Below are 22,301 nucleotides of genomic sequence, written 5' to 3' on the forward strand. Positions count from 1 at the left end.
AGTGAACATGTTAAGTGTTGTTGTTTGTCATAAAGATGACTTCGGCAAGAGTCCGAAGTTTTGTAAAGATGGGTTTCCTGGCAAAGAAAAATAGGACCAAAGCAGTTACATTGCCCGCGAAGTCCATAAAAAGCAAACTCTGAATGGTGTATAACATCATTGACAGGATTCTATGACATAATAAATTATCAAAATATGTTTCAATTATTATTCTGATACTCACACTTTCTTTCATCACTGTCATCAAATGGCCCACAGTTCGGGACACCATCGCATCGTAATGATTTGTGAATACAATATTTAGGAGATGGTTCGCACAAAATATCATCTATACACATTTGACCACCAGCACATATAAACTGACCACATGGTCCTAAAAATATAACAAATTTAAAACTAGTTACTCTCAATCTTGTGTGGATAAAACTTTCAAACATAAGGCTATCACATTCAAATTTACTACGGTTTTACTCATTTATAAAATGTTCTGGTCCAAAAGGTCATTGCAGGCTAAACAACATGTACAGTATTTATCTTACCATCTTCAGGCATCAGTACGGCCGCCCAACTCAACTTAAAACCAATTCCATGATCAACATCCGTTTCACTTGTTACAAATCTGGAATACATTTTGAAACATTTTTACAAAGAGTTTCAAATTCTGAAATATGGACCAACGGAGAAATGACATTTATGCTGTCCTTATTAAAATGAATCGAGAGCAGAAACGTTGTAGAAAAGCCATGGTATTTGGAGATTTTACCAATTAATTATCTGCCCGGAAAATTTATTACAAATACAAAAACAGAACCATTTCTTTTTGGCAGTTCTGTAAGAATACGGTAGCTAGATTACAACTTGTTTTACTTTATTTGCCTAATGGTTAATCCGGCACTGGCCCAGTGTGACATAAAATAACTTTATTGTAATTGTCGACTATCTACATCATGTTCTAATGCATCTAAATTTAAATGGAATTATATAAAAGTTCTCTAAAACAAAATCGCTACAACCTCTTGAAATCGATAACGTTTCTGGGTATTTGGCATCATAAAAATATTGAGTAACTCGTTTATTGATTAATGCACTTCGACCCCGTTTATGAACTTTGACTTCATGCTTATAATTCGGGAAACGCAAGTGCTGGTAAACACGGAGATACCACACGAACATGTCACAGCAGGTTCTTAAAAGCATTATCAGTGCCTTTTACCACTTTGGATATTTATTTTTGCAGGCACAAAATTGATGTTAACCAGAAACTTGAAGCTTTGCAAGGCAAGCATAATAACTTTGATGTAGGAAAACACATAGCTAAGATTTTAATTGTGTGTTTTAAAACAGATGGATATGATATACTCAGCAAATGACAATGATTTACCTGATCACAACCCGTGATGAAAAAGATAATAGCTTTGCAAGCATAATAACTTTGATGCAGGAAAACACATATGATAAACTCAGCAAATGACAATGACTTACCTGATCACAACCCGTGATGAATGAGATAGAAAATGTCTTTTACTAGGACTATAAGACTTTAAGTCTCCACATAGAGATATTTCTGGTAGCATGTCAGGTGTAGCAAATCCATTATATATCAATAACTTGAAATCTTTACACGTTTCGGCTACAAAAAAAAATATGGCTTAAATGTCAAAATATGATAGATAAAGGCAAGGATATAAAATGACATTATTTCAGAGTTAATTCAATTGCAGGTTATCTAATCAAATTGTGTGTTCATCTCTTTTTGTCGAATTATATACATCATATGCATCTATGTAAGTTTCTTTTATAATAAGTTACATTTATGTCCTATATTTAAGTGTCCCCCGCCTTTCGAAGAAAGCAGGGGGCTATTAAAATGGGTTCGCCCGTCTGTCTGTCCGTCTGCCTGGCTGTCTGTCTGAGCATTTTCTGCTTAGGGTAAGTAGAAAAAAGCAATTTGATTGGTTGATGCTTTGGGACACGATAACTTTAGTTCCAATAAGTAAGAGTGATGAAACTTGGTGAATAGTTTCATTACATCAATACCTTGAGAGGGTTTTCACATAGGCTCTGCCTGTTACCCAATCCTATTCATGTTGTTTGAATAAAATATGTTTATACAAAAAAAAAACCTTGACTAAGTTCGATATTGATCAAGTTTCTGCTCAGGATAAGCAGAGCGATAAGCAATTTGATTGGCCGAGACTTTGGAACACAATAACTCTCCTTCTAATTGAGCTAGAATGTTCAAACTTGGTGTAGGTGTTTATTAGGTCAATGCCTTGATAGAGTGTGAAGATGAGCATTTGCTTAGCAGAGATAAGCAATTTCCTTGGTCGATGCTTTGGGACAAGATAACTTTGATTCTATTTGATAGAGAGTGATGAAACTTAGTGTATAGTTGATAATCAGTTTGATTACTCGATACTTTTGAAAAAAAATAGATGTGCAATAATTTAATATGTGTCATCTATTTATTTGGGGATTTCGGCGGGGGACATCAGCCACACTGTTGGCTTGTTATTCATAGATAATATCCTATGCTGAATTATTCAGAACCGAAGACTTCTACGAAGAAATCAGCACTTCGATAATGGGTGACACCCTAAGCACAAATGCTGCACAGTAGAAATATAATACCAGTTTCCGAGTGAACACAGGCTCTACCTAAAAAATGTCACCGTTAGAACGTCAGCAACGGATTTTAACATTAAAACATCAACAGCTGATGTTAACATTAAAAGATCTCTGCAGGGTCGGTTTCACAAAAACTTACATCTCCTTAAAGATACATTATGGGAGATTAGATAAAGAGTTCTCACTATAATATTTAAAAACTAGATAATGTAAAGGGAATTTGCGGAAAAATTTCAGTCAAATTGATCCAATCTAAACTGAGATTTTAGCGATCGAATTTTCGGCCAAGCCTCGATCATCATTACTAAAGTCGCTACGATAAAAAAAACCATAGTCTCGATTATCCAGTTCATGATTAAATCATGAATGAAAGTTGAACAGCAAATCTGATCGTAATCCAGTAAATATCGCAGGCTAGCGTTGACATCGAGAGTTGATTATGGTCTACATAAGTTAATTAAAATGTCTAATTAATAATTTAGATAACATTTCAGGCCCAAAGAAAGACCTGCAATAGGCAGATTTAGCTCTTGTATAATGTATGTTTAAAATAGCCTTAAACGAAAATATCATCCTAACTTAAGATAGGTGAGTTTCACAAAACGATTTTTTTTAAGTTTTTATCTATAATGAATCCACTAAAATAATATTTTATCGGAACTTAAAATATATGTCCTTCACAAAACTATTTTAGGTACAATATTAACTAAAATTAATTTTAATTTAGGACAGCACCGTTTCCTACTCCTAACTTAGGACCACGACATAAAAAACAAACATCGATTGAGGCTTAGTTGTTAGTATTATTGTGACAGACAGATCTATTAGGAATAATGAACATACTCTCATATAATTTTACCATACAATCATTCATAAAAAGATATTTGAACCCATTTCATACCTAATGTGGAAAGACGAGCACTCTTATTTATATAAAAAAATATCTTCGTGTACAATGGTCTAAAATGGCCAATTTCTGGGTATTAAAAGGCGTAAAGGCCTATAATACAAGACATGCAATATGAGTAGTATTCACTCTTAATATGTGGTTGTTGGGTTAAGATTATTTGTAAAAAAATATATATCAATGAGTTCAAATCGGTTTATTGAAAAATGTTATTGGTCTAGATCTATTTAAAATTCAATTTTAATCACTTTAAAGCGACGTCAGGCAAGATTAGATAAAAAGCTCACAGTTATCGCTATAATAGTTAAAAAAATAGACAATGAAAAGAGAGTATGCTGAAACTTTTAGTCAAATTACTTCACTCTGAGCCTAGATATATGCCATACAATTATAGCCTAGCCTCCATTGTCATTACTACAGTCGTTACGATAATAAAGATAGATAGGCATTATCCAATAAGGAGTTTGGCAATTTGGCATATTCGAAGTATCCTTGAAAGGGTACATTTCAAATCTTGACGAATTAGTTTCAAATTTGATAAATACTTTTAAGATTCGACAATAATTTACGGCCCAGATTAGTTCATAAAACGCCGTCGTTTGAGTCGGACTTTACACCGCTATGCTCAGTTTATTCATCTTTTAAAAATATTAACCGAGTTTTATGAAATTCCAAAAACACGCCCTCAAATAAAATATGTTTGTAAGTGAAATGAAATGAAATGAAATGGGGTTTAACGTCCTACTCTTCTGCACCTAACCTGGGCTAATTGAAGACGGGCATACGCCATACAGTGTGCTATGAGGGAAATTTTGCCCGGGCAGCGGCGCTACGGCCTACTCTTATATCGAATTCCAACTGCCAAAGGTTCTTTTACGTGCACGCCAAAGTGTACACGGGTCCTCGGTTTTTCGTCCCAGCCGAACGACTAGGCAGCTGTCCTTGTCAGGCCCTCTGTTCTGCATCACTGACAAGGGAAAACCACGCCGGAAAATCGAGATGAACTTTCTCGGCCAATGCAAGGATCGAACACCCGACCTCCAGGCTAGCGAGCCAGCGCCTTACGTTTGTAGGTGACAATTCTCCATAGTTCCTGTAATCCAAAACACCATAACATTACGAGCCTGCGAATAAATCAAATGCCAAGGTTACGAAAGCGCCAAGTTGAAGGCCAACCCAACGATATATTTCCAATCGAATAAAACGCAAAAAACTCATTCCAATAATTTATTTCATATCTTTACATCTGTTTGATCATGTGCAAACATTGCTATAACGTATGAAACTCTCCCCGTTGATTTTGTAACCGTTAGTTCAACCGGTCAGAAGTTTTGACTTCCGAAGCGTATTTGTTTACACCCGTATGCAAACTTCCAGAAAACGGCACTGTGCATGTGCAAGCTATTTTAACTGAAATCTATTAAAATTTCATTTTTAAGTTATAATCGATCTTTCTGAAACGCGAAGATTTTAAATTCCATTTTAAATTGAGTTAAAATCGATTTTAGTGAATTTAGCTTAAACATACATTATGAAGAGCTAAATCTGTCTTTTGCAGGTCTTTCTTTAGTCCTGAAATGTTATCTAACTTATTAATTAGACATTAATTAATTTTTCTAGGCCATAATCAACTCTAGCTGGCATCGCTAGCCTGCGATCTTTAGTGAATTATGAGCCGATTTACCGCATAACTTGGTGTAATTGTAATTGGCCGTAAAGAATTTTTAGCGGTTTAATAGTAGGCCTTAGATAAAGGTTTTAGATGTGTGTCTATACTTACATGTTACACCTAAATCAAGGGCTATAATATTGACAACAATTTGTTGTCCCTCTCGTACTTTTATTAACCATGTACATTCAGATCCACGACGGAAGGGAGACGGATAGTCGGGAGAGGTAATCACCCCTCCACCACCAGAATCTAATACTTCATCACCGCAACCAGCAGTAGACGGACGAAATGGTCGCCAACCTGTAAAATATTTTTCAAATCAATTATTTTACAATGGCTGGTGAAAGAAATAACTTCCTATTATATTTAAATCCCCACAGCATGAATTTTATTTTAATATTCACCATTCTTCTTCTCAACAATTTCATTTATTTTTTTCATCGAATGCTACAAGTTTTAAACTTCTAACTTAATAGTAAATCCGGGATATGAATGAAAAAGTAATTAATAAAATAGCACACGATACACGCTTTTTTATACGGTGCTTCTGCTGGCCATGTGCTGGTCTAGTGCTTCTTGATGATCATATAGAAACAAAAAGAGTACCCATTTCCGTTATATAACTACTTACAGGTACCGCCAATATCAGATGTCCTCACTTATGGTGATTGACAATCGATTGAGTAGCAGCTTTTTAAAGAATGGTTTGTATTAAATTGCCGTTTGATTTCCGTTCTACATTTATCATTTCTCGATCATGTCAGTTCACTGGCCGTTGTTAATATCCCACGCGTATGGCACCAGACAATTTCCTGTGTGGACTATTTGATATAAAAAGGGTATTATGTAATGTGTGTACAACGGTTTGTTCGAACTAGTATTTCTTGAAGTACGTTACAATATGGTAACAATATAGTCACCTGAAGAGTCGTCTACCTTTCTCCCTGACGATAACTGCTTCCGCAATCGTTATATCGCAGACAAACCAGAGGAGTCACCAGTCGTTGTTAGATATGTGAAACTCTTCGAATAAGAAGTGATATCGTATGTTCTAGTTTAAGATACATTAGTTTGTCGGTGCGTATTGCCCGACTACAGTACGGTTGACCGATGATGCAAAGAAGAAAAACTTACTGTCATCTAGAAATGTAAAGTGTGCTGAAAATCCGGATGATATTTTAGTATAATCTGAAACAAATACTATTTCTAGACTGGGTTGAACAGATATAATAGTAGGTGGAATTTCTTTGCCACAGAATCTGTTGAGTCTTGTTCTGTATCCCATTCTATCAACACTGAATACATCTATATAATCAAAACGACATCTGAAATAGGTAAATTACAGACATGATTAATGCATGACCAAGCAAGGTAGTAGTAATAAATGAAATTCGTTCTTGTGGGGGCGGTGGGGGAGAGGGGGCGGTACCGTGAGAACTGGGCACGGTGAATTATGAGTTATGCTAAGCAATGTCGATGGTCCTTGAAACACCTACTATCTATTAAGCATATAAATATAAGACTACACGTTATAAAATTGATATTGCAATTGATCATTTTAGGATAGGGGTAACCAGAATTTGTTTTAGATTTTTCGGGTTAAAATTAGTCCATGTACTGAACTTACGCATTATCTAATTTGTTTGATATAACTGATAAATAATGAGTTGGGTCTATCAGGGGATCCAAAATGGTTTTAAGAAAGATTTTCTACCAATTTCAAAATAATACAATGTTTTGCAGTTCATGTTATATTATAATATTGACGCATCTATTGTAGTACTGATAAAAACTGTTACATCTTTTCCCTTCCACAGTCTGTCTGCTGTCTGGCGATTGCTCACAAATGTGATAGTTTTGTAGATTTGGGTTTTGGACCTTCAATTATCTAATTGGTCAAATATGATGTAAATAAATATAGAGATTGGTTAAACAAGGCAAATGATGCAATCGTATTTTTCCTATCACATGTAATACATGATATTCTTCTTCCCACAGAACCAGCCAATGTTTACCAAATTATAACCCTTTTTTTATGTAACAATATGCCACTCATTCGCTAACTTGATTTAAGTACATATATATATGTGTGAATCTAATAATTTGCCAAAGATATTAATTAATACAATATAATGCCATCATTTTTCTATATTCCTTGTCTATAAATTTAAAAACAATGTCGCAACGACAATATTTCTACACTATATCTTCAATATTGCCCTACTCGATTGCAATTCCAAATTCATATTTTTAAGTTATATTTTTAAAATGTATTAAAATAAAGCCCTAATATAGATGGTATCTATAACAGTCCTACCTTGTTAAAGAATAATCCTATTAATCCTATAATTCACTATTGCCAGTTGAGGAATTGGCAAAAATATCATTTTCATATTAAATTCAAACGTTTGAAGATAGCTACTCCATGGTGGAGAATAGAAAACAAGGGAGGTAATTGGGATGTAATTGTGTTATTATTTCCGGTGTAAATGAGTTTTAAGTGTGAGAATGACACCTATGATCGTATAATAGTGAGTTGACAACCTATTGAGGAAAAGACATAGAAATAATTATGTTTTGACTCCCTTAGGAAATATGAAATTGTAACTTTAATCAATGCCGGGAGCTCAGTCTCCTCACAAGTACAATATGCATGCATGTTATGCATATCTTGGTTCTAGAAGCAAGTGTAATCGGTCAACGTCAATTAAAATTATCCGAAGAGAAAGGCTTAAAAGACTGTCTTTACCGTCTTCACAAGCGATTAGCTCAATAAACGACAGGGTGTATTCAACCCAGAGAAATATATTAAAAAGAAACACGAAGAACAACACACCATATTGCCGTTAATTTATATCCTTGCGGATCTGACATTTAAATCATTTGTTTATTTTCAACATCACGGGGAAAATATCGTTCTACACAGAACCACAATACAAGAATATTAATTCCTCATTTCAGGATTTTTTACAAACGAATTATTGGTTTTAATGTGTTTTCCCTGTAATGTATGGTTTCACGTAAAGAGAAATTAGCGCTTTGAAGATCTTGGTCGATTAAACAGTTATTTTTGATTTGACGTTATGTGAATATACAATACATCGGACATGTTAAAATGTGATTGTATACGAAATTTCAGACAAATGTATTGTTTAGATATAAACATCGAAACTCAATATTTACGAGTCATACACACCATTTTGCTGCTTTTAAAGGAGTTTGACGAAATCTCGCATAGAATACCTCACTCTAGGAATTTGAAGAGTAATTTTTAATTTGGTTTTCTACATTTTAAGCAATGAATCAATGATATGAATTTGATCAACGGCTATATAACATTTTAAACAAGTATATTATAAAGTGTAATCGCCAGTATTGAACGTTTACATATCTGAGTACATCTAAGTAAAAGCGAGATGATAAAATGTAAAATGCTTTAATATTTTGCATGTCAACACGCCATCTTAATGAAAGGAAATAGAGGATTTAAGACCTGTAAACTCCGATTAGACTGTTTTCTTGTTTACCCAGTCACTCATTGGCTGATTAATATTTTATAATGAACACAAGAATGCCTTAGGATGTTATCAGTCTGTCGTAATTATGAAAATGATCCAAAAGAAAATTAAATTAACGCACATGGAATAGAACCTGAGTACACAGAATTCCTATTTTTAAACACCTACATTTCAGTGTTGGTATATTATGGTGTCACTAAGTCAACAACTGGCTTGTGAATGCGATAGAGGTTACAGTTTTCAACGGAATTTTTTCAAATTTAGTGTGAAGCATCACGAGCTTAACATGAAGAACCCTATCGATATTCAGCGTTCAGCGACATTCAGTTTTAGAGTTATGCCCCGTTTTCCGAATGCCTTGTGAATGCGATATAGTGTATAGTTTTTAACAGATTTTTTTCCAAAATTGTGAAGAATAAGAGGACCAACCCTATCGATATTCAGCAATTCCGCGACCTTTCTGTTCCGTAGTTACCCCCCCCCCCCCCACACACACACACACAATTCCTTCCCTTTGCCGAAGAACCTAGAGGCAACCGGTTTAAACGGATTATGAAGCATCGGGATCAAGTGAAAACGAACACTATCGATATTCAGCATTCTGTTCCGGAGTTACCAAAATTGGGCAATTGAGATATAAAGAAAATGTAAATGATATGAATTTGGGTTTAACGTCTTACTGTTCTGCACCAACCGGTCTAATTGTGCTATGATCGACATTTTACCCAGAGGAAATAATGTTTATGTTTTATTTCGAATAAATAAAAGTAATACCCTTCTTTAACATGCGACTAAATAATTTGTTTGGTTAAATTTACCATTTCTCTTGTGTATGGCTGTACCCATGGCTGTACCCATTCACCACAAAGGAGTAATCATCCCAGTGGTATTTGTGTTCCGCCATATGGGCTTGCTACCGAATACAACTTTACCAACTACCTGCTCGTGGTACTCTTAACATTCTTATCATGTGGCACAATAAAAACAATAAACTTACATTGAATCGCCTTCTCCTTTCTCTTCCAGTTCAAAATAATCAAACTCTACCTCTATTCTACCATCACCAACAGATTCAAAAAAATAATGACATGTGGTCATTTCAGCATAATTTTCGGGGAAGTTTGGTGAAGAGAAGGTTCCTGTTTTCATATCCTTAGAACTAAATTTATGATCACATCCAGAACCTGTTAAAGCATAATATTAGGAAGTGGTTTTAGAAGTGTTTAAACCGAGATCTGATGTTTCCAGAAACTACTTCTAACGGCGACAGCTTGCGATAAGATGTACACTCTTAAAGTAGATACTACTAAAACATATTTATTTTTGGACCAGTGTGTGGACACAAACAGCTACTCTGGTTGTTCTAGGGGCGACACGCTTCGAAAAAAGCCTTGGTTTTGTGCGTTCCTTCGACAATTGCGCATCGATGGACGGACTTTGGTTTTTGATATGTCACAAATCAAAGTTGGCTGCGATGACGTCACACTCAGTTCCTGGTCCATAGTACGCTGGTACTTGTGTTAGTAAACTTAGTCGCACTCAAAAGTAGCAATAATTTTTAATGGCAATCTTTCCCAGTGTATAAAGGATAATTGTCATTATTGTCCTGCACAACATAAAATATACTTACAATGAACTATTTGGATAGATACTCCCATGATGCAAATTAGGATTGCTACAGGGAGCGGGGGTTTCATCCTGCCATTAAAGGGGATTCCTTTCCCATCATTCCTTGTCTGAAAAGATAAAACATTAAACAGTAAGTACATTTTACAGAAACAAATGTACGTCCAAGCCACCATGTTGTTATCGAAATGATAATGGCGTTAGTCGATTTTATGCGTTGTATTTATATACTTTATGAATATTATTATGATGCATATATCTATTATTATATTAATTCATTAATTAAGCACTGACATATTATATGTGAGATATTTAAACACAGCTGTCTGTGTGGCCAATTATTGTTATGTCAACACATTAATAATCATAATGAAACATCTGTATGTTTGTGCGTGTTCCAATTGATGTGAGAAAGTAATATCCGGATAATATTTTGTCTGGATTCCTAACTTCAGATTGACAACTTATTTGAAAGTCTTTCCGTTATTTCATGCTACTTCCGGTGCGATTGGGGGGTTGGATGGCTGAATGGTTAGCGTGCGCGCGCTGTATCATAAAGTCTGTCATTGAGTCGACTGGCGTGGTTTCGAATCCCCGGTTGTACGTGACAAGGAGTAGGGTCGCCTGTCCAACCTCGTGGGTTTTCTCCGGGTCCTCCGGTTTCCTTCCACTGCTAAAGACCCCTACGCGCAAGCGAATTGTGTAAATAAAATTAAACCATATGTTAGTCCCGAAATGACCTAGTTTGTGTCGAGTGGACGTTAAACCCCATTTCTCTCTCTCTCTCTCTCTCTCCGGTGCGATTTTCTGATAAAAGATGTATATTCGTATATTTAGAAATTCCTGTGCCAAAATCATTTCAAATAACAAAATAATAAAATGGCGTTTGGTATTAATCATACCAGAAATGAGTAAACCTGGTGTCATTTTCTATAAATTGAGAAATATCTACAATGGACTTAAATCCACAAGTGTTTTTGTTTCTGTACTTCAGACTTTTGTATGTGGGGTCTTAATCCCCAATACTTAAGATATTTTAAGGATAGAACTAAAATTCTAATTTTGATTTTAAATGTTAGCAATGAAAATATGTTAATTAACCTATAGAGTTTATTATTCTATTCAGTTACTAAATACCACTAAAAGATTAAAATATTTTAGTTGAAACACACATTATGCAAGAGCTTAATCTGCCTATTGCAGGTCTTTCTTTGAGCCTAAAATGTTAACTAAATTATTAATTAGACATTAATTAACGTATCCAGACCATGATCAACTCTCGATGTCAACGCTAACCTGTGATATCTATTGGATTAGGATTCGAGTTGCTTCTCAACTTTCATTCGTGATTTAATCATGAAATGGATAATCGAGGCTATGTTTTTATCGTACCGAAAATAGGCCGAAAATTCAGTCACGAAAATCTCGGTTCAGAGTGGATCAATTTGACTGAAATATTCAGCAAATTCCCTTTACATTATCTAGTTTTTAACTATTATAGTGAGAACCCCCAGCTCTTTATCTAATCTCCCATAATGTATCTTTAAGTTTTCATATGAATACTAAGTAGATTTCTGGAATATTCGATTACCCTTGAGGATATATAGATGTAAAATATACATTATTTATATATACATATTTGTGATATGTGTTAGTTGTCTTTATGTATTTATGGAAACATTAGTTCCATTGACCAAGAAGCAATTCCCAATTTATATCAGGGTAATAAGTAAACTGATGACTTATCAGATCATGTTGTGTTCACTATCGTCTTGTTAATCGTGTAATACGGTTCTAAGAACATGATTTTACTACAAATGATAGGAAATTGGACCATTTGTCTCGGAGATATTGGTTCTAAAAGCAGTGGTTGATGTTATATAGATTGAGATTATCAGCTATGTAGCTGGAACTGTGCTTTATTACCAACCTCATCTAAACTATCGCTAGCTGTTCTAAATAAACTCTTCATAGTAGTGATCAATAGACTTTAGCATGTCTATCTGGGGGGGGGGGGGGTGCAACTTGTATCCTTCACAAATTCAATCTAAAAAGATTTTTAGGAAACTGTTCAAAAATCATCATAATGGGCAAAACTTTCTTGTTCCTGTGTTAAATTTTAAAAGCCAAACAACAGAATCCGTTACCATGTTCCCATCACTTCGAGGAAAATTTCTGGTATTAAAACAATAATTATCACGGGAACCAGTTCAAATACCATTAGTAATTATCTGTACAACGTATAATTTTATACGCATTGTTGCTTTATGCAGCAAATTATTTTGTTTCTTTGGGATAGTCAGAAAACGAAACTGCACTCCAGAATGTTTCCTTGGGTGTCAAATAATCATTATTCTAGAATGTCAATGATTCAGTTCAATAAAACACTATCCCAGGGCATTCCTGGTTAAATTGCAGTCTTTAACAATCATTAAAGAACTAGCTGGGTTACGCCGGGAACCATTGTATGAGCAACCCGATTTCTTGTTCAGAGTATCAGTAACAAACACGAAACGAAATAATGGCGTATTTAAACTTTCAGATTAACTAAGAATATCTAATTTGTCCTGGTGGAGTCCAAACTAGTAACGGGTTCACTGGGTTAATGTAACTGTTAAGCTAGACGGGACAAAACCAACACAAATTGACAATATTTCCTACATCTATTATAGATAATAAGTGAAACGAGACGGTGGACAATGTGGGTCATTGTGTTTTAATTACGAGGAAGTAAAGGTGGTTTAATTCTACTAGAGTATGGTTTATTGAGTGTTATTAGTCAACTCTTACCTAATATATTGTCTGGTCTGGGCAGATTTGACCGATGGCGAGACAGAACAAGTGGCTGTTATCTCATATTATTGATGAACGTCTGCTCCGAATCCGCAATTATGATTAAACTATGAGTAGAATGCATAGAAGGAAGTGTTGTTGTAGGTTTAGCGTAATGCAATTGGTCAATGGTACGTAGGACATAAGTTTAAAACGTGCATTAGAAATCACCACGCAAAGGGGGGTTGGGAAGGCCTAGTGGTCTAGAGTGTCACGCTTCGACCTCTAGTTGAGGCGGTCACCTCTTGCTTCCGGCTGTGGTTTCGATTCCTGGTGTGAGCGTATGTGACTTGGAGATAGGGGCGCCTTCTCAACCTCGTGGGTTTACTCCGGGTACTTCGGCTTCCTCTGCGCGTGCGCTAAGATATCTTTAAAATGAAAATAAAGACAACTTGTCTGCGATATCACCTTCGGTGAACAACAACAACACCACACAAAGGGGGGGGGGGTCTAGTGTTCTAGAGTGCCGCGCTTCAACCTCTAGCTGGCCGGTCACCCCTGGCTTGCGGTTATGGTTTCGATCCCTGGTGTGAGCGTATGCGGCTTGTCAACCTCGTGGGTTTACTCTGGGCACTCCGGTTTTATCCCACAGGAAATATCCCTGCGCGTGCGCTAAGATAATAAAAATGAAAAATAGGACTTGTCTGCGATATCACCTTCGTCAGAAGCAGACGTTAAACACTAAGAACAACAATCACCACCCATGACAAACTAGTGGTCAATTTCAGGAAATAAAGATGATTGATCTGTTTCAATATTCTGAAAGAGTCAGCTACTGGGATTAATTTTGTTTTAAATTATAGGTGACCCCGTACGAGCGAAACCCTGATTTAATATACAAAGAATGAGTGAGGTCATCAATTCTACAAGATGTTTAACAATGCTTTAATATCAGCGACGTTTTTAGCAAATTGGTCAAATTTGTTTAATCGTTTGTCGACATTTACGCCAAGTCGTGTTTCTAGCCTTTACAATTGCTTGTAACGCGACACGATGTAGAAGGTTTGATTAGCTGTTATCGTTATCTATTGGTAGAATATAGCATTAGGTGGACCATCTTCAATATGATAATGCAAAGAGTACTAGCATCATCTATGTACACCTGTAAACTTATATCAAGAGAGCACAAAGAAGGAATCGTTTATTATTATGTCATGCATTTATATATGTGTCTAGTCTAGTAAATGCATATTTGTGTCTTTGGGATTTGAAGTTTCAAGCGCCGTGTAAGAATATGAAAGACTTTCCATCAGCTCGTGCTATGGACATCGTTAGAAAGATTAAAAGCCCCGTCTATTCTGATGGTCAACATTTCATCGGTTTGCTAATTTACACAATACTTGCTTATTGAGTAGATTAGATAAAGTATTGCACCAACACACACTGTCTGTTTCTTGTTCTCTTAAAAGGAAAGAAATTGATAAACCGTCTTGCTAGGTTTCCAGATCAAATGAGTTGTTTGACCTTAGGGAATGTTTCCATGTTCATAACAATCTCCATTTAACATTAATATTCATTAGATAGTCCTAAATAGAATGTGTAGAAGTAATGAGACTTATGTGTAAAACTAATGGAATTATTGAAACGATTTGTTAGGGCAGTATATTATCTTTATCATGTTCGACTGGTGTTTGACAGGCTATGAGTAATACTGTTTGTAATCAGAATAAAATCATAATTATAGTAGAGCATATTCATAAGTTTCGAACTCAAATAAGTATTAAATCAAACAGATACTAAATATAACATATTACAATTATTTGCATTGTCATTCCCAGATATTTTTTTCTCGTGTAACGTGTCGAGTTATCAAACAAATAAATTTTGACTACTGGCTCTGGTCCATTGTGATTCTAGCGCTATGTTTTGTCTTTTTTGCAATTTTTAACAAGTAATCCGCTACAACGACGAATAATCTTTGAATTATGCAAATAAGTGGATATTTTGAAACATTTTAGTTGACGTCGATGCGGTGCGTTTTGCATATTACTGACCAAGAAATGATTAATTATGGTCAACAAGATCATTAATTTGTGATGCTGCAAACAATCCCAAAAGAAGAAATTGTTCTTTCATTGTTTGAGTCTAGTAGCCTAACCGCACAACTAACACGGTTCCGATACCAGGCCACAGAACATAGGGGTTTTAGTCATACATCACACCGTGTTTTGAATTCGCGTATTCATTCATCTCCCTTTAGATCATTCATTGGATTGTGTCTGTTTGAAACATCTGATGAAGTTCCAGTTTGCTTCAATTACCAATCAAACGGTTAAATTAGACCGGAGTAGAATAACATGTCTCGAGCAATTCGTAAACTAGGAATAGACTAGACAAATAGTCTACACCGAGTTAGTCATCTTATAACTACCCTCAACAGTTTTCAGTTGAATTTGTAGGGGATGTTAATTAGCTTAACGTAAAATAAACGTCTGTCGTGCATACAAGATTTTTAATACACGTTTATACACTCAAAGCCATTAAAAACGCAATGCCAAATTCAAAGTTTATTTACTGCAACAACTTTTAACAAATGTACATAACAATTGACAAAATCGAGATAACAAGCATCTGTGGATAATTTCATGAAAGAATTCACTACAAATGCACAAAACCGAAACCTCAGAGAACCATGAAACAAAGCAGGGGTCAGCTGAAGTCAATATCGGGTATGTCCACCCTGAGCTCTTACACATGCATGGACTGGCACAGATGTCTCACTACACGCTGTGGGACTGTTTGCCAATGACCTTGGAGTGCTTGTGCCAACTCTGCAACAGTTCGTGGTGGCACGGCTTGAGTTCGAACCCGTTTTCCAAGTTCATCCCAAAGGTGTTCGATCGGGGTCATGTCGACGTCGGTAGATACGGTGACGCCCATCACGAAAACTGAGGCTGAATCGGGATTCATTCGAGAAGATGACATTTCGCCATGGTGTGTTGTGCAGATACCCCTGATTTGCGGTCCATTGCTGTCTGGCAGGTTGATGGCGATGCAAAAGGATTTGACCATGGTAAGGTCGACGGCAGCTTAACCCAACAGCAGCCAGGCGCCTTCGGACTGTTTGAGGGCTAATCTGACGTTGCCGTGTTCCCACAGTTCCCCCGGACACTAGCAGTAGCTGACTGGAACCTGTAGCGCAGACGCTGTAGTCGGATGTGGCGAACTTGAGCAGCGGTTGTTACAGGTGGCGCTCCAGGTCGGGGTCGATCGTCAACTTTTCCAGTGGCGTGGAAGCGTTGTCTGAAGCGAGCAATGGTCGATGGGTGGACATTAAAGTGTCTGGCGACGGCTAACTGTGAAGCCCCCTAATCCAGCATGTCAATAGCTCTGTTCCTGTTTTCTTGTGTAAGGCGTGGCATTTTTCCGAAGTGATGAATGTTGAAATTTTGATCTGTATTTAAAGGGCCAGAGTGCAGGGAATGCACGTGCAAAACCTGTGAACGGGGCTGCTTAAAATCGTGAAAAAAAGACAAGTGTTGTCTTTGCCCGAACAAAGTTCACTACCGAGAACTGATATTGGGTTCAAACCCAGAACTCCACAAAAAGAGACCCATCACAAGTTTCACCTATGTGCCATAAGATAGGAAAGCCCAAGAAAATGTTTACCAGAAATATTTCACGAATTAGGCATTGCATTTTTAATGTCTTTCAGTATACTTATCTATTAATATTAATCTTGTCAGAGAAGAATGATCCAAATCTAATGGACGAATTAACCCAATCGAGTAACTAACTGCAAGTCGAATTTCGTTGGGCTCACTCGTCAGACAATATTATTAGAATATTTATATATGGTCTTCGGAAACTTAACTTGAAGATTAACTTTCGCGAATTAAGTTTTCAGACGTATTTATACAGTAATGTGATTTTGAATATTGTTTGCATGCGTAATGCCCCTACTATGCTTATAAATTGTTCTAACTTTTATTAAATAACCTATATTAGAATGGACGCCTTTAGCCCCTTGGTTGATATTTCGTTACATCGGCATTGACTTTCTGAATTAGTTTATCATGCGTATAGGTTAAGGTTGAATTACACTGTTAAGTTTGAAGTTTATCTCCCCATCCCTGCGTCAGGAGATTGTCTACGTTGCATTTTCTTTTATAATTATAATCTGTCTAATTAGAATATCAAGCGTTAGATAAATCGGCCAGCATATCAACTCATACTACATGTACTACCGGGAAGGAAAAATGCACATCAAAGCACATATAAAAGACAGACAATATATATACACATCTAAGAAGACAAAACTCCGCACAAAGTTACAAATCAAACGTAAGAGTGAATTTATATAACTCTATTAGCTATGTGGGCCTTCCCTAGCCTTTATTTTTTTATTAGAATCTAATATAAGAATTCAGTTAACCTTTTCTTAGAATCTGGGAAATATAATTCAGTTTGTGAGATTCTACATGTATTTCATAATACAATTTAGTGGCTGCTTCAAGAAATGAAAATGTCTCGAATGCAGACATCAAATCATAGATATACAGAGATCACGAAAGATTAAATATGTCGTCTGCCTTTCGTGTCATCCAGGGATAATATCTCAGATATTAGTTCAAGAGATCTAGACTCGATAAATATTATTTAGAAAAAATCTAATCTGCTTGAGCAAATAAAGTCAAGAAAATCAAGCAGGAGTACAAATAAACCTTTTTCAATAAATACCTATTTCCTTGCGATTGCCAATAAACTATGGTATGTTATAAATGAATAACGGTTCATGGTCCATCCTACGGGTGGGACGATTTACCCAATACTACCCAATTCTACCCACTACCACTCCAATACCACATCAATATCACCACACACTACCTAATACTACAACATAATGATGCAAAATAGACATATCATTTGATTTTTTTTTCTCAAAAATAGAGAGTTATATCGCGGGAAATGTATTTCAAATGCGATACCGATGTCTAGCTGTTCCATTTGCAGTTGGTTCCCAAAACAAATAAGTTAAAATAAGAAAAACAAGTATTTTGTTCTGTACATTTTAATCATTATATATCATTAAATCAAAAATCGCTGTGTGTGAAATAGCTTTATTTAACGTCCGCTTCCACCGAGGTGATATTGCAGACAATTACATGTTATATATACATAGTGAAATATTAAAAATGTGATTATTGGAAAAAGGATAATTAGGATTTTATATATATGTACAGAAGACAATAGATAACAGGACGATACATGAGATAACAGGTGCAAAGAATAAAGAAGTGCCAGTAGACATTGACAAACAGACGAATTTTTGACAAAACAGACATGAATATGGACGAATATTTATACAAGGACAAACATTTACAGACATGCACGCATTACGGACATTTGACAAAACAGACATAAATTTGGGCGAAAATTTAGACAAAGTATGTACATATATATATATATATTTAGGTCGTTTTCGTCGGTCTGGTCGATTTGTCCGGTTGAATGGCAGGGCGTTGCAACTCTTCCTTGGGGCTTGTTGGTGAGTGTATGGCCTGGACCATTCCTCCTTCCATTTGGTTTTGTTGTCCGGTATGGTGGTTGATTTCGTCTTTATTTTGTTATTCGTTCCTTTTGTTTATTGGTTCTCTGAAGATTCAAAAATCGCTAACTACTGTAATATTATATAAGATGGCCATAAACAAAGTCTCCCTTTCACTAATTTGCTTAAACACTTACAGCTCTGTCGGTTTCTTTGATGATCAAACAAAACATACCCTGATTACCCAATCAACAATCTTAATTCCGTTGATTAATTGTTAAGTCAGATGGAATGTATAAAACAGTAGAGCATTACAGAGAGAGAGAGAGAGAGAGAGAGAGAGAGACTCGGCAAACCGCAAACCTCGGCAGATTCCGTTACTCTACATCTAGCCTCGACTGTATGACGATATGGCACCGGTTTACTTATTAGGAAAACTTGCCGCTTTTAAAAGCGTGTGTAGAATTTTCAATTTTCAGTGTAAAGTTGTCCTTGTTTGTAGAAAATCGGATAAACTTGAAAGAAAAACAGCTTTATACTTTTAAATATTTGTATGATAAAATATTCTTCAAAGGTGTCGTCATGGGCAACGCCGTTGGTAATCCGGGAACTTGATCCAATGGCGTACTTCGTCATACAGCCGAGGCTAGATGTAGGATACTGGAATCTGCTGAGGTTTCCCGGGTGTGTGTGTGTGTGTGTGTGTGTGTGTGTGAGAGAGAGAGAGAGAGAGAGAGAGAGAGAGAGAGATTATTTCGGGAATAAAATATGATATATCGTATTGGGTAGTATGTGGTGATATTGGGGTAGTGTTGGGTAAATCATCCGGCCGCCATCCTACAGTTTGTTGAAACGGTAAGCATAATATAAGATATATGATAAGATAAAATTTATTGCATGGATATACATTAAGACCCCTCTGGTTGTATTTGATGTAGAATTGAAGGATTCTCTCAACCCAAAAGGCGAACCTTAAAACTTTGCCGTCAAGCTGTAGCTTTTAAACAGGCATTGTAGCAGCCATCTTTGTAATAACTTCCGTTTTTGTAATAATTGTACTCTAATGTTTTTCTTACCAAATGTGTTCAACAGTAATTAGTCCGAATAATTTAGCTTGAGGTTTCTAGAAGAAAATTATTCAAATGTTACAAATATGGGCATTAATACAAAAAACTGCTTAAGAATGTTGACCCATTTTTACAAGAATTTCATGAATTAGTGAAAATTGTGACGATGACGCATTAACTGGAATATCTATTGCGACGACGATTTTCATATTGATGGTCCAATGAACGTAACGTTTCAATAAAAGGAAATTATTACAACCATCAACAGCAACGATGTTGATCGTGCTTTTTATAAAATCACTGACAAGAAATCCCACAGGACATTTTTTCAAAAAATGTACTGTGATCTAAAAGTAGTTGTATTTAACAAATTCCAATGGGAATAACATTATTACATTTGATTTAAATATGTCAAAATGTAGAGCCAATTCAAACAACACACAGGTTCTAATCTGTTACAAACAAGACAGTCTTAAATTCACTTCCATTCTGTCATAAAACACTGGTTCCATATGTATAGAGAAATGCGATGCAAAGGGGTTTAACGTCCTACTTTTCTGCACCGACTGGGCTAATGAAGACGGCATACGCCATACAGTTTGATATGAGGCAAATTTTGCCCTCGCAGCGGCTCTACGACCTACTCTTATTTCGAATTCCATCTGTCAAGGGTTCTTTTACGTGCACGCCAATGTTTGCACGTGACCTCGGTTGTTCTTTCTATACGAACGACTAGACACTGTCCTTATCAGGTCCTCTGTTCTGCACCAATGCCAAGGGGAAACCGAAGGAACTTTCTCTGCCAACACCTGGTTAATGGGCCAGGGTCCTACTCACTGAGCCACGCGACTCCCCTCCATATGCAAGGACATGAACCAAAAATATATCGATAACTGTGCCGGTGTATTTCCAGCTTATGATGCGATTAAGTTACTTACAATAGTCTTGCTCCAATTATGGTATTCACCTTACTGTGCAAGATTGGTTTAATTGCCTAACCAGATATTTCATTTTTGACACAGTAAGTCCATAGACCACAGAAACTTACTGTCTCATGCAAAATGTCTATTCTGCCTGAGGATTTCTAATACTAATATATTGGTGATTGTTAATAATATTGTTGAAAGGGGAAATTAATCACAATGTGTCTCACAAATAATAATGGTATTGATGATATTGGTGTTTCCTTATATCATCATACCAATACTTCATAAAACGAATACATAATATTAAGCCTGTTAGATATCCGAGCAATCTATATCACATTTATTATCCAGATCTTTTATAAGATCAACAACTATAGATCAAAAATATCTTGTGTGAAAAACGATTTTCTGTCGACTGGACATTTTTCGGTTGAAGTCGAGTTAAAGGAAAGAAAACATAACGACATGTATAAAACCTTTTCAATCTGAAATACAAGTACCTTCTTTGTTTCAGAAACATTTGAAGGCAACTGAGGCAGGGTACACATATTATGCTATTTTGCAATTAGAACTATATTGGTTTTACATCCTTAATACTATTACACTAACTTGTCATTTTGTATTATGGACTTAAGTTCGATTTGTTAAATACACTTTTATAGGGTATGTATACCAATATGAAAGTATGGTTAAAAATGGCATTTAACAGTTGAAGTCAGCATTTAAAACGTCTATTGGGATATAAACGTCAAGGTTTGAAATATAAGTTTGGAGTTAAATATTTCACAATATCAGTTGTACATTTACTATCAAAATTACCATCTTGTAAGTTTCGCAACAGACATCGTGTAACAATTGGGACATTTGGGTAGGCTTAAAGGATTCTTCACAACGTTTTGGGTACATGTACGCACAGATATTTTGTAATAATAGGTTATGTATTTTTAATGCTCGACATAGGGTGAAGATGTGAAAAAATTGGATAAAATATGAAACTAATGGGATTAATTAACTGGAGGTAACAATTCAACGACAGACAAGAAAGCAATTTTTCCGAGAACCAGAGTACATTAGCAGCTCCAGACATTAGTCTTCGGGTCCTATAATATGGAGAATTTAATATCTAAGTCAAGAAATAAGTCCGCGCCATAACTGACAAAATGAACATCTCATATCAAATTGACGGTTCGTTTCACGTAACCGACATATTCCAATATGGGCCCGTATTATTACACCCTCGCTCTGTGTAATCATACAAATGACTGCTACTGATACGTGCAGAAATGGGAAAATCTTCGCATATAATCGCCCTTGATTTAATAATCACTTTATATTTGTTCGATAACCTTTGTTTCCCTTGCTGAAAGATTCAACCTTTTGAACTCAAATATTTGTCCAGTTGGCCAATGAGAACTTTTATTGATATTGCTGTGGTACTCATTGTAACCATAGAAACCGCTGATCTGCTTAGCAAAAAAAAAAGGTTTGGTATCATGGCGGGAAAATATAGTCATGTTCTGGAATGGTATCAGATGTTAATCTGCTTGAGGGGAAAACCACAATATTAAAACACGTAAACGGATGGAGAAAAATCAATAACAAAGTTTATTTTCTCATCAGTCCATTCGGGGTAATTG

The 22,301-nt window shown here is 35.8% G+C and overlaps 1 protein-coding gene across 2 annotated transcripts in view; it reads right to left on the minus strand.

The window, feature by feature from the left end:
- LOC126810927 (membrane frizzled-related protein) overlaps positions 1-22,301 on the minus strand; it is a 63,271-nt gene that overhangs the window by 3,623 nt on the left and 37,347 nt on the right. The window contains exons 2-8 of one of the 2 annotated variants that reach the window (XM_050536321.2): positions 10,356-10,461; positions 9,723-9,909; positions 6,342-6,532; positions 5,316-5,507; positions 1,483-1,630; positions 540-619; positions 224-373 (exon numbers count right to left, since the gene is read on the minus strand). In XM_050536321.2, the coding sequence (XP_050392278.1) occupies positions 224-373; positions 540-619; positions 1,483-1,630; positions 5,316-5,507; positions 6,342-6,532; positions 9,723-9,909; positions 10,356-10,422 (1,015 nt within the window). In that variant the 5' untranslated portion in view covers positions 10,423-10,461. Of the gene's footprint in view, positions 1-223; positions 374-539; positions 620-1,482; positions 1,631-5,315; positions 5,508-6,341; positions 6,533-9,722; positions 9,910-10,355; positions 10,515-22,301 lie in introns of those variants that run through there. The other variant, XM_050536320.1, reaches the window with a different exon arrangement.

Source organism: Patella vulgata, chromosome 2 (assembly GCF_932274485.2).
Source record: "Patella vulgata chromosome 2, xgPatVulg1.2, whole genome shotgun sequence".
Taxonomy (NCBI): domain Eukaryota; kingdom Metazoa; phylum Mollusca; class Gastropoda; family Patellidae; genus Patella; species Patella vulgata.